This window comes from Lissotriton helveticus, chromosome 10 (assembly GCF_964261635.1).
Source record: "Lissotriton helveticus chromosome 10, aLisHel1.1, whole genome shotgun sequence".
Taxonomy (NCBI): Eukaryota; Metazoa; Chordata; class Amphibia; order Caudata; family Salamandridae; genus Lissotriton; species Lissotriton helveticus.
This window is the reverse complement of record NC_136071.1, coordinates 326,211,673-326,225,516: the sequence shown is the minus strand read 5'-3', so window position 1 is coordinate 326,225,516 and position 13,844 is coordinate 326,211,673. Positions and strand designations below refer to the sequence as shown.

At 44.0% G+C, this 13,844-nt stretch overlaps 1 protein-coding gene across 2 annotated transcripts in view; it reads right to left on the bottom strand.

The window, feature by feature from the left end:
• The window catches only part of SNAP47 (synaptosome associated protein 47), an 86,437-nt gene that overhangs the window by 66,323 nt on the left and 6,270 nt on the right, over positions 1-13,844 (bottom strand). For both annotated transcript variants that reach the window (XM_078662477.1, XM_078662478.1), the window contains exon 2: positions 8,371-8,916. In XM_078662477.1, coding sequence (XP_078518603.1) covers positions 8,371-8,870 — 500 coding nt within the window. In that variant the 5' untranslated portion in view covers positions 8,871-8,916. The remainder of the gene's footprint in view (positions 1-8,370; positions 8,917-13,844) is intronic.

The window sequence follows — 13,844 nt, the reverse complement described above, 5'->3', positions numbered from 1 at the left end:
AGATCAGCTAAGGAATGCAAGCGCGACCGAGGCATATCTTAGAGACATATCAGCCACTGGTCTCTCTGAGCATGAGAAGGCAGCACTGGAACTCCCCATAGCTACTGAAGAATTGTTAGTGGCATTAAAGAGTCTCCCATCTGGCAAAACGGCAGGCCCCGATCAGGTACCCCTAGAATTTTATAAAGTTTTTCAAACGATTTTAGGTGAGGATATGAGGGATACAATGCTACGGGCACAAATGGGAGAATCTATACCGAATTCTTGGGCAGTGGCAGAGATAGTAATATTATTGAAAAAGGGCAAACCATCGCTAGAGACAGGATTTTATAGACCTTTAACCCTTATGAATGCAGACGCAAAAATCTATTCTAAGATATTAGCTTCAAGGTTAGCTAGTGTAATAGAGGGATAGGTTAGCCCCATCCAGCACGGCTTTATACCAGGGAAGGAAACGGCGCACCACATAAGACAGGTCATTACTCTCTTTGATGCAGCAGAGGTCTCAGGGGACCCTATGGCTGTCTTACTTTTAGATGCAGAGAAGGCATTCAACAGGGTCTCCTGGGACTACCTCTGGGCGACCATGAGGTGGAACGGCATCGGAGAGGGCTTCATAGAAGCCATTCAAGCTCAATATAGAGGCCCTACAGCCCGGCTCAGAATCAATAGAGGATATACCCTTGCTGATTGAGCGTGGGACTCGCCAATGGTGTCCGTGCTCGCCACTCCTATTCGCCCTCTATATTGACCCACAGCTACATAGGTTGGAATTAAATGACAGGATTTTGTCATTTTAAACGAAAGGGCGAGATTTTAAAACATTTCCATATGTGGATGACGTGGCAATTGTAACCTCAATGCCAGCTAGAACGGTCGAAGAGGTCGACAGAGAAGCCCAGGCTTTCAGGCAGGTTTCAGGATATGCCCTGAATAGGGCCAAAACCCAGATAATTAAGAACAATAGGGCAGTGTGTGAGGTCGAGAGGGTGACTGATTCAGCTGTCTATCTTGGGATTAACATCTCAGCAGATCTTGATAAAATAGTGGAAAGGAATGTTGAGCCTATGATCACTAAAACTAAACATGATCTCGCCAGGATGCATAATCTACACTTGTCACTAGTGGGGCGAACGAACATGATCAAAATGATCTTCTTGCCTAAATTCCTCTACCTATTCAGGACAATTCCACTCTTTTTTAGGCTAAATGGTTTGTGGCACTATAGAACAAACTCTGAACAGGTTTATATGGGCTTACGGCAAGACAAGGAGAGCGTTGCGATATATGACTCTTCCTAGGGCTAGAGGAGGCTGGGCGATCCTGGATTTTAAAATGTATTACTGGGCGGCTGGCTCCAGTATATGCAGGGCTTGGTAGGGGGACCAGCAGGGAACCCAAGAGTAAAGGTTGGCTCTACTGAGGTATATGCAGCAATTCTGGGTGAAGAAGCAGAGAACTACCTTCTTAAATGTGCCAATTTTATCTATCATAAAAGAACAAGGTTCAAAACACTGCAGGCAGTTGGTAAAATATGGACAGCATTTTCTAAAAAAATTGGACTTGGTAGGTTTACTCATTATACGCACATGTTTAGGAATGAGTCCCTCCCAGGAGAAATATTTGCTGACACAGTAATGGCTGAATGGGGAAGGAAGGGTATCTTGAAGCTGGGAGACATGATGGGGCCTGATGGGATCCTGCAATTTACTGAGCTGCAGGTGATATATGGGATTGATAGAAGGAGCTTTCTTAAATATCTGCAGGTTAGGAGCTTCTTCTGGAAAAAACAGGGAGGCTCGGCAGGGTTTAACAAGAACAAAATTCTCGACGCTCTAGAGAGTGGGGTGGACTGCTCTATTCGTAGATTCTACTCAGAGCTCTCTGTTATAAAGCCGGATGATCTGGAGAAATATGGCATTAAATGGGCAGACAAGCAGTGGATAGAGCAGGAATGCTTCCAGAATTCACTAGATCTAGGACAGACCTCATTGTGTTCAGCTGGGCTGCAGGCCCAACACTATAAGACGATATATTCTCTATACTACACACCGGCAAAGATAGCCCAGTGGGAAGGAACCACAGGGATTATCTGCCCGCGCTGCGACTCCTTGGAGGCAGACATAATCCATATCTTCGCTGGCTGCAACCAACTATTTACATTCCTAAGAGCCACGGAAACTTTTCTATTCAGGTCCCTGGGAATTAAGATTACACTCACGCCGGTCTGGATTATTCTTAGGGTAAGTGGAGAGCCCGAGCAGGGGACTGATGCTCATTTTCTATTTATGGCTATGGCTGTCTTACGGATGTGTATAGCGAGGGCATGGTTGGATAGAGCTCCACCAACTCTACACCAGTGGTTGGCTTGCCTTCTTGCTACGTTCAATCTAGAAAAGGGAATATATGCAAGAAAAGGTAAAAAGGGCAGATTGTTAGGAGACGAATATGGGAACCTATTCAGAAATGGAAAGAAAATGTCAAAAATTCTCGGCAGGGTCTAAGCCATGAAGGATTATAAGATGTATTCTTGTTTCCTTTCCCAATTTTTATTTTCTGCTTCCTATCTTCCTTTCCTCTTTGTGGTTATTGTTTTTCCTTAACGTGATCGACTCATGCTGTCTGTACACTCCAGAAATATGATCAAGAATGTACTGTAATTGATGGAAATGTGGTTTTTGTTGTGCTGCAACACCAAAAAACTTTTAATAAAATATATATTTTTTTAAAAGCACAAGAATTGGTGGACTGCAACTTTCACTTAAACGGAGGAAAGCTTAAGGGAGCTGATTTTAAGCTGCTCTGAGAGCACAAATTAGTACTAATCTGTTCTGGTACGAGAAGGACCCTACAAGCTTGAAAAAAAGTTTGTATCTCCGATGCTCCTGCAGACTGTAAAGTCTACCTTAAAAAGTGTATTTTACCTGACACAGAGGACTCAACGCTGAGTAAAGTAAGCGGAGAAGTTTGGCTCAATGGTTAGAGCGGCAGACCCTAATGCAGAGGTCTAGCCCGGGACCAGGGTTCAATTCCCCGCCTCGGCGGGTCTTGGGCTCAAAATTCCACGGACCTCATAATTCTCGCCTCGGTGCCTATTCCAATCATGGAGTCCCACTCTGCAACTCTGCGCAATAGCTTGCTTAATCTCCACAACGGGCCCCACAACGCTAAGGATGCCTGGCCTCCACCTTGGGGGTGCCCAGGAGTGGACACCTCACAGGGAAAGCCAGGATGGGTTCCACAGCGGTATTCGTACAAGCGCCTTGAGACCCTTGTGGGTGAGTAGTGCGCTATACAAGTATCAATTTACATTTACACCCTGTATGTTTATTAGGCTCCTCTCCCGCAGATTTAAGCAGAACTATGAGATGGCTTTATACCCCATCATCCCTGTAGATTATTGAAGTGCATGAAATTCCATATGTTTTGGAACCCAATTATCATTTGTTGTTTGCATCCTGTGGTACAAAGTATGATACAGAGTAGGAGACCGTGGTTAATCCACATCCTCCAATAACACCTTGATGGTTGACTGCAGCGGCCCACTGGGGTGACAACTGCCTTTAAGTGCAAGCAGGGAAATGTATCGCAATAAAGATATACATAGTGGAATCATATATGTATATATATATATATGTACATCAGAGATCACCATGATGAGGCATTATGGGAATGCCACCGTGTTGATCGAAATGCACAACTGTGCCAGATTTGACAAAATACGCACCTCCTCGTTTGTAATTTATGTGCTTTAGTTTATTTGTACTGTCAAACAATGATTCTATAATGCAATTGAAAGGCGATGCTGCAAAGTTTAAATTCAGCTCGAAACGGATGTAGCAGTCCTCTGCTATGCCAAGGAGGCGCGGTCAATAAAGTTTTGCTAGGCTGTTATGCTCCTGAGGCAGATATAAGTGCAGTCCAACTATGCGGCTGCCCGAGGCCACACAGTGGCCATCAGGAGGGCGGCCCCTTAGATACAGAGGGCTTTCCCCTGCCCCTCTCTAGCCTCTCTCCTCCCCCGGGCAGGCGGAGCCCCGAGGGGAGTTAGGAGGAGCTGGGTGGGCAAGTCCGGTGCGGCAGGCAGGGCGAGGGGTACTTAAGCCCCCCTCGCCATTTCTCTGCCTCTTTGCTGCGCCGGACACTCTGCACTGTTTTAACATGTCTTTCTCTCTGTTATGTTAGTTGGAGAGGCCGGCCATCGGCAGCCAACATGCTGGTATGGGCTTCCGCTGCCGGGTCCCCCTGGGGATCGACAAGGCTCCCTGGGGTAATTCCCATGTACATACTACCTAGGGCGGACAGGCTCCCTAGAAATTTAGAAGTTGTGTTCATTCTTAAGCTGATTATGATGGGCACAATTCGGTCCTCTAAGCTGTGGTATGGCGGAGGCTAGAATTGCGAGGTGAATAGTGTGCAATTTTAAGCCTAATTTCCCTATAGACCATGAAGTAAGAAAGCAATGGCATCCGAACGACTAGACCAGCATCAGCCTGTCAACCGCCATTCTGTAATGTGCTGCAAAATATGAATAATCTTGCATATAGTTATGTAATTTCCTTCGTTTTCCAACCATAACCTATTTAGTTATCAGAGAGATGGACAGGTCTGGGTGGAGGCTCGTTCCTGATGATGGTGATCAGACAGTTAATCCATGGAGTAGCTGGGACAGCGTGCCCTGTAGCTTACCCCACAGCTTTTCATTCTTTTATTTCGTTCTGAAGTGCTCTGACAGTTGTGTTTATGTGTATTCCGGACATAAATAGCACGAGGTTGTTGATGCTTTGGGAGAGGTGTCTCTGTACCTGGCGGAATGTCATGTTTTGGCAGAGTTGTGCGCGTGTGGCGGATGTACGTCTAGGGCGCATGGGCAGAACTCAGTTTATGGGCGCCTCAACTGAGTCTCAGTCAGCAGTTAGCAGTCCGTATAGTGCCCATACTGTACAAGTAGCCTTACCTCTGTCGTGTGGGGAGCGTACGAGCTCTTTCAACCACAGCACATTATGCAATAAGGTACAAAGAGTTTAATGTGGAGAGCGGCACCCAGTACTCCAGGATACACGCGCTGCATTGTCTTCATATTTCAGAAGATGTGTTCATTCTTAAAATTTAGTGATGGGCACAATTCGTTTCGCCATTCAGTGGTAAGGTTGAAGGCCAGAAGTGCGAGGTGAACAGTGTGCAAGTGAGCCTATTATCTCATGGACTAAGGAGTATGAAAACAATGTCATCCTAGCGATAAAGACCAGCTCCAGTCTGTCAACTTGCCATTTTGAATGTGCTGCAGAAATAAGAATATTTTCTTTCTGGAAGTCAGGTTATTTACCTCTTTTTCCATCTTTATACTTAATTTAGTTTTGAGAGATGGAGCAGCTGGGAGAGCGGGTCTTTAGCTTTCCCTACATGTTTTCTTTCAGAAATAGCGAAGTGCTTTCTCTTATAATAGAACTTCCAACAGTATGCCCCCCTGTTATTGGATGCTCACAATGCACTAGTAATTAGTTAGACTTTACGGTCAAGTACTGGTCCAAGGCTGTGCCTCTTCGTTGCTATTGGGATGGCTGTGCGTAAGCAAGTTTAAGCTACAATAGTATAAAATGGTGTTAGTATCCCGTTTTAGGGACACTGCTAACTGAGAAAAAGTTAATTGCAAGACATAAGGACATAGGTTGCAGGTAGGAAGGAAGCTAAGTAGTGGGGGGCCCGGGCGGCGACGGTTGCCGCCGGCCGGGCTGTGGCGGAGTTACAGGGCAATCCGGAAGCAGAGAAGATCAGCACTGGACCTCAGCGAGCACATAGGGGTGCCAGAGCCTAAGACCTGGGGCCTCATGGGAGGTTCCGGGAACACGTGTCGGCGCCCCATTCGTCCTTCGGGCGGTTGTGGGCCTGTGCAACCGGGGGTTTGCCTAGTACGCCCCGCAAGGGGCGTGAGTATTATGTTTACCATAAGGGGCAGCACATGGTGGTTCGCCACGGTGCTGCCTGGCTCATCAGGCGGGCAGGTGGCGAGAATGTGGCATGCCCTTGGATTGCCCATAAGATAACCCACTATGATTACATAACGTTGTATGTAATAAAATAAACCTGCAGCAGTTTATTCCCAATGTAACACTGGTGTCTAGTGTGTTATTTGCGGGATGCATGCTAAGTGTGGGGTTGGGGGTCCTGTTGCCCTGAAGTATCTATGCGGCTGCCCGAGGCCACGCAGTGGCCATCAGGAGGGCGGCCCCTTAGATACAGAGGGCTTCCCCCTGCCCCTCTCTAGCCTCTCTCCTCCCCCGGGCAGGCGGAGCCCCGAGGGGAGTTAGGAGGAGCTGGGTGGGCAAGTCCGGTGCGGCAGGCAGGGCGAGGGGTACTTAAGCCCCCCTCGCCATTTCTCTGCCTCTTTGCCGCGCCGGACGCGTCGTAGTGTCCTCGTGGGGGGACACATATTTTCCCTCCCGACCTCTCACCCTGTGTGTCAGCTTGTGGAGGACAGTTTGAACGTTTTAATGTCTTAATTTTCGTTGCAGGCGGAGTTACAGGGCAATCCGGAAGCAGAGAAGTTCAGCACTGGACCTCAGCGGGCACATAGGGGTGCCAGAGCCTAAGACCTGGGGCCTCATGGGAGGTTCCGGGAACACGTGTCGGCGCCCCCTTCGTCCTTCGGGCGGTTGTGGGCCTGTGCAACCGGGGGTTTGCCTAGTACGCCCCGCAAGGGGCGTGAGTATTATGTTTACCATAAGGGGCAGCACATGGTGGTTCGCCACGGTGCTGCCTGGCTCATCAGGCGGGCAGGTGGCGAGAATGTGGCCTGCCCTTGGATTGCCCATTAGATAACCCACTATGATTACATAACGTTGTATGTAATAAAATAAACCTGCAGCAGTTTATTCCCAATGTAACACTGGTGTCTAGTGTGTTATTTGCGGGATGCATGCTAAGTGTGGGGTGGGGGGTCCTGTCGCCCTGAAGTATCTAAGTCCCCCACATGTATCCTATACTGTTTATTCACGCTTAGATGTGCTACCTGAGAGGGTAGGCGCTTTGTTTATTTTATATAAAAAGTAATGTTAAAATAATAGCAAATGCTCCCAAACATAAAGGAGGATATGGCGATGCATTTCTGGTATCTCAAATACATTATAGCGCGAACTAGACCCGAACCGAATCAGGTATCAGAGCGCTTTACATAGCACCAGTTACGTTACAGGAGGACAGACTTTCATTTTTAGGCACGGGGAGATTAAGTGATTTGCCAAGAATCACAGGAGGTTTTATTGGCGTCGTTACCGAGACTCGAACCCAGATCCCCAGGTCCGAGGTCGAGCGCCTTAGCCATTAGGCCAACCCCTCTCCCATTCTCAGGTATATTGATTCAAAAGTGGATTGATCATGCATATAATATATTTTAAGTTTAATATGCATTTTGGAGTTCATATGTTTCCATTGGGCACACACATACTGACTGAATCACATGTTTAATGTATTTAGATGCATTCAAATTGTTCGATTTTTCATATTATGTGATGGGTATTTCTTTCATGTTTGTTAATTGGGACATGCTATATATTTTTTAACAAGATGGCACCCATCAGATTTCTAAAGGCTGCTGAGTTAGCCAAAACGCGTCTCTCTCATCTGCTGGGTCGGAGGAGGTTCTATCAAATAAAATAAGCCCTAACCAGCAGCCCTCGTGTGCGTGCTCTTTTACCTGACGGGAAGCAGAGGTTTTCTTGATATGTATATATATGTAGGGTTTCTTTCCCTTCAATTGAATCCAAACAGCAATTCAGCTACGCTGGGACCCCACTTCCAACAGTATCGCCAACCCATTTCGGGGTATGTCCCTTCCTCATGACGAAAATAGCAATTGAGACAGTCAATATCCAAGCTCGTTAAATACAATTCCCGCCCCAATGGGCGTGGTCTATTCAGGCATGCTTGTCCTTGTAGTTGTATCAAGCTATAGTACTGTTGGAAGTGGGGTCTCAGCGTAGATAAATTGCTGTTTGGAATCAATTGAAGGGAAAGAAACCTACCTGTGTGGCTTTCCGTCTTTTGGGCAGTTTCGTTTGGAATATGTAGCGGCGCGCTCACGCCGTAGGAGAAGCCCTGCTGCATAACAGCACATCCTTGGAGCAAGGACATGAGTCTCCAGTGAATGGGAGGCAGGCAGGCAGCCCGTATTCCAAACGTAAAGAGCAAGTCAGCGAAATGGTTCTCCACATCCAAATCTACTTTAGGTAATTAGTTGACCTAAGTGACTAAATTCACTAAATAAAAGCACTTCTTGGGCACATTATCTTTTAGTTAACATAAACTTAGTTGAAAACAAAGGCAGCAATTCAAACAATGGAAAGATATGAATTACTAAATGGTTTACTGCACCTGTCTGCTACATCCATCTGTGATTCAATCTTGTCCAGGCCCTTTATAATGTTGTCAAATTGTTCCCCCTGATGATGGAGAGCTTTTGCTGTGTCCTCCAATCTTTTCTCAGAATCCGATACCAAGTCAATCATCTGTTTACCCTTGGTGCTTTGTAAGGAGGCTCCGGAGGGACCTGCCCTTTGGGGAGACAGCAGCTCCTCCCTCCAAAAGTGCTCAATGACATTGAAGACCACATTCCTGTTAGGGTAAAGAGAGCTGAACCAGTGCTTGGCTAGCCCTTTTTCTAAGATGGTGATGGAGCTGAAAATGAAGGTGGAAGACTCCTTCTTGATCTCGCTGATGCTGGACAGGTGGAAGCTCACCAGAATCTCGCCGGTCTTCTCAGCCGTAAACTTCAGGCACTTTGGTGTCAAGGAAAGTCTGCCTGGGACCCATCGCTTCTCACTATTTAAGAAATAGGAGCAAGACCATGAGTGGACGTTGATCTCTCTATTCATCAGCACAGCGTCCTAGTTGCTTTTCAAATAACGGAAAGACGTCAGCCTTTAACACAAAAAAGGAAAATGGGAAATTATGGGGATTATTCATTTGTTGACTGGAACTTGCACCCAGATTTTTCTTTGCTTTTGTTTTGCAAACAATTTCTATGTAAAAATAAACCTCTGTTGTTACATTTCTCACTGTTTGAACATGAATGTCTACTTGAGGGATAGTGACTTAGAATGAGCTGAGAAACAAATTTGTTTTCACCCCAACAAATCATAGAACATAAATGTATGTCTCCACAGCGTCAGAACTGAATGGTATGGCCCACAAATCAAATATACATACAATTATGAAGTACAAGACTCATTCATGCCATCTCTCCCTCAGTCTTTCTGTTCTAACATGCACAGTCCTGTAAGGCGGTCACTAAACCAGTTAACCGTGGGCAAAAAAGGGATCTAGATCAGTGCTTCTTAACCTCTGGTCTGGGGACCGCTGTGGGTCTGCGTAGCCTACCCAGGGGTTTCACAACTGCTTAAAAGAGTAGTTAATATTAACATATCAATACTGTGTAAGTAAATGAAGAAGTAATTGAAAATGTTAAAAGGTTTTGTAAATGTGAAGGAATCTGAAATTGGAGGCTAAAAATTCAGTTAATATTGTCAGGTTGATTCAGGGGAGCAGTGCAAGCATCAAACAGAAGATAGTACTGACGATGAGTGGCCTCAATTGAATTTAGAAAAGCTCCAACTTTCTATTAAAATTTAGATTTTTCATATATGTGAATTAAATAAAATAGTCCATCACTTGTGTATTTGTTTGATGATTTCTTTTGCTGTATTTTGAGAATTGTTTTCGGTTTAAATCGTAGAAAAAGCTTAGGCCAGGATCTTAGAATTCCAGTAATTCCTCAGATGGGGTCCTCGGATTCAAGTAATGAGTCAGTGGGGGTCCACGGGTTCTAGTAATGACAACGTAGGTGTCCACAGAAGTCAAAAGGTTAAGAACTACTGATCTAGGTCATCCGGACCAGTAACTGTTTCCTGTTATCTGCCAGTATCAAACCAATGGTGCATTCACAATATTCAGAAAAAAAACTTTTGATTGAGATTATTTTGGTTGTAGGGTATTTCCCAATGGAACCTGGTGGGTAGTCCTGCCACAACATATAAATTGCCCTCTTGTATATCGACCACTGATCATCTGCTTACCTGTCCATGTATTTTATTGATCAATATTAACTTTTTTCAAAGCAACATTGAGCAACATTTTTCATTTGAACAAATAAAAAATAAGCCCAAATTCTGCAGTGTAACTGGATAACTATTTTTAAATAACTGTATCAGTTAGTGCTACATTTTCGAGTCATATAATGACTTATCTAGGTGCTAAAAAGCACTGCAACATTTATGAAATATTGACCTATGCAGTGGATCCTTATTAACGCATGATGACAGCAAACCTCTGCGCCAATATGCCATTTTAACTAAAACATAGTTAGTGTTCTTTACTGCATAAACTCAGTGTGTGGGGTTTGCAGTTCCAGGATGTTTTCTAGGCACAATAATAATTTCAGATAATAAATCCCCTGCTGTTTAAATTGGATAATGAAAACCATCCTTGAAAAAATTAAACATTTAAGGGATCTTTGTACCGATTCCAGAGAACACAATGAAAGGGCTCTATACACTGGACAGTAATGTGAATGGGGTGTCCTAGGTTGATCTAAGCCTCCAGTCTCCACATCTCCCACTCTACTTGCCTTGTGTTAGGCGGACATTGGTTTCCCAGTTCAATGCTTACAGCTTCATTTTGAGAGGCTGCACCAAAGAAGTGAAACAGTTTTTAGAAACGCTCAATATTCTCTAAATTATATTTCAACACTATTTCAGGCCTGCCAATAACCACTATAATCTTCAAAATCTAACTCTGCCCATAGGGCTGTAAGCAGCCAAATCTTTCTTCATCACTCCTGCGCTGTCCACACCCAGTTGTCCTTAAGTGCCAGCAACGCCCACCATCAAACTCTCATGAAAACTGGACCAACATTTCAACATATAACCTAAAAGTCAATAACTAACGTGCTCCAGTACCACCCTTACCTCCACTTCCTATCTAAAACAATTAATCATTCCAACCCTCAGAGAACACAAGCAAGTGAGTACATTATTATATGACACTAGTCTTCACAATGTAAATAACAGTACTCTTAAATTAATCATTACATTAGGAAGGGAAGGAAATAGGCCAACTGTATTACCACTATCCGTCCTGAATGTCTAACACACAAATGAAATAGCCTGGCTAAAGCTTATGTGAAAACAACATTCTTAAACATTTGCAAAATATTTTTCAACATTGTATATAACTCATGTGCAAAATGTTGTTTATTAAGAAATGCTCCAGCCATAGGAACTACAATAATTACCAAGAAAGGACATCTCCACCAATCTGAACATTGAAGGATAAAATTCAGAGCTAACATTCTGAATTGATGGCATATCAGTGGAATGTTCACTAAAAATCATTCATATCATCTTTAGAAGCTTAAACAAAACAGAAAATGGTACATTATGTACAAGTACAAACGTCAGAACGATTTAACATGACACTACTTATATAATCTTGAGTACAAGGCTAGTATTTCTCAGAACTCCTAAGAGTGTCAGTTTGGTCTCAGCAACAGATATTCCACTACTGGTATTGATATACAACGATGAATGCTGTTCCGTAGATTAACAAAATCATGTATCTGTTCTTGCATATGCTCCAAAACCCAATAGCTCTGGTGATTAGGCTCTCAGAACCTTGCCACATGAATGAGGTTCTAGATACACTCTTTACACATTCTTGCTAGCTTTTTTATTATTTCTAATGAATTTTATTAAGTTTTATAAAAAAGAAAAAAAATGGCAAGCAGAGAGGAACTCCATAATGAATGTCTTTTCGTTATAGAAAGCATCAGTAATTAAGACACGTGTATGACAGCTATGATAAGATGACTGAAAAGTATTAGAAGTTAAAGAGGAGAGTAAGGATAGGTGAAGGGAGAGGAAACAAGTGCAGTAGCGTAGACAGGGAGGGAGAGGGTGGGGTAGAACCAACTAGTTGGCGCAGCAACTATATCTATTGGCTGAGGCTTATATGTAGTGCAATTTGACAATTTTGGAGCATTATGGTTGTTTAGTTGATTCAACATAATTGCCAAAATCTTTTTCCCTAATGGTTCCGTTATGGATGAGGTGGTTAGAAATGCGTTACGGGTGTTATCAGCTCCCCTAAATTAATTTGGTCCATGCCCACCATGTGTGGAATGATAGTTGGCTAAAATCTTTGCACTCTGAAACAAGAGATTTAATTCCAGTAATTAGTACAATGTCTTGTAGATAAATCTCGTCTTTGCAAGTGTTTGGATTAAGTTTGGGGGAAAGATACCTAGTGTATTGTGTGCTAGGTCGGGAATCTAAGTTACATTTAGTATTTGGGGGGTGAAGCTGCTAACGTCATTCCTGAAACCTTCGAATAAATGGCATTCTAGGACCATGAGTTTGAGGTTGCCTTGACTTTCTCTGCAGCTCCAACATCAGTCCAAGTTAATCAGTGATAGCTTTGCTGGCTTAGTGTGGATACTGGATGGCATCCAGTATCCACACTAAGCCAGCAAGGGAGAAAATGTGTAACATGTTAGCCTAGGCCACATATCTCTCTAGTTTACTGAAGTCATCTTAAGTGGATCTATTGGAATGTAGTTTATGAGTAGATGTAGGTAAGTACCTAACAATAGTAATAATGCCACAATCTCATTATAAGGTCCAATCAAGGTCTCAATAAATGATCCCATTCATCAACCCTTGGTAACTGGCTAAAGGCAGGCAGGCTTAACTTAGGAGGCAGAGGTGTAAAGCATTTTAAAACAGCAATACATAAAATAAGAAACAACACACAATAAAAATGTAACACCAACTGATACAAAATAGGAAATCTTTTTATGATTAAAACGACACCAAAACGATAAAAAAAATCTAATTTAGGGAACCAGATATATGCATTTTAAAAGAATAAACACTTTCTAGTGCCTAATAGCCAAAAGTGCCACTTTCGGACATCTGGCCGGACAAAGTCAAAGTTTCAGGCCGACCGCGATGGAGAGCGGGTTGGATACAGTGAGCGGTAGGTCTCGGTAAGGTTTCTATCTTATGACTTTATCACTTTTTGGAGCTTTTTCCCCTCAAAGTTTGAGTGGATCTTCTTTGCAGGCCGGGTTTGGGTTTGACGACGGCACCAAGGTTGAGCGTGAGGCCTTAGTGAACTCCTGGAAGGCTTGTCGATGAAGAAAAGCTCTGGACTTTCAGCGGGATGAACCTGGATTTCAGGCCGGGTTGCGGATTGATGCCGTTGGCTTGACTCTCAATGGCAGGTCAGTCAACTTATGGAGCTTTTTAACTAAAATTCTCCAAATGATCTCAAACTTCTGAATCTTCTAGAATGTCCTAGTGAGGTTCCAAAGTGTCCACACCAATCCAACGCTACAGAAACTCTGAGTTGCTCCTTGGGACGTTGGGACTTCAATTCCCACAACGAACCCAGGTCAAATTCTTAAAAGTCCAGCTGATGGTGGTCAGCAGGGTACTTCTTGGAGGAGATGGTGCAGGTGGAGCTGGAGCTCTTTTAACATGTTGCTTTCAGGGAGTCTACTCCTTCAACTTGCACTGCAAGGAAAAGTCCTTATTGGGCTGAAGATGAAAGTGTGCATCAGGTGCAGTCCTTAGGAGTGCAGTCTTCTTTTGTGCAGACCAAGGGTAAAGCAGGGCAGTCCTTCTTCTTGTAGTTTTAAGGCAGGGTTCTGAGTCGCTAGGCAGCTCTCCCATATTTATCCATGCTTCTATACAGGGAAGACCATTCTAGTGAAGATGGTGTCCTGCTTCAATCTACCTAGTTTCACCCTAAGAAGGGTCCAAGGTTATATCCTCTTTTAACATCCAACA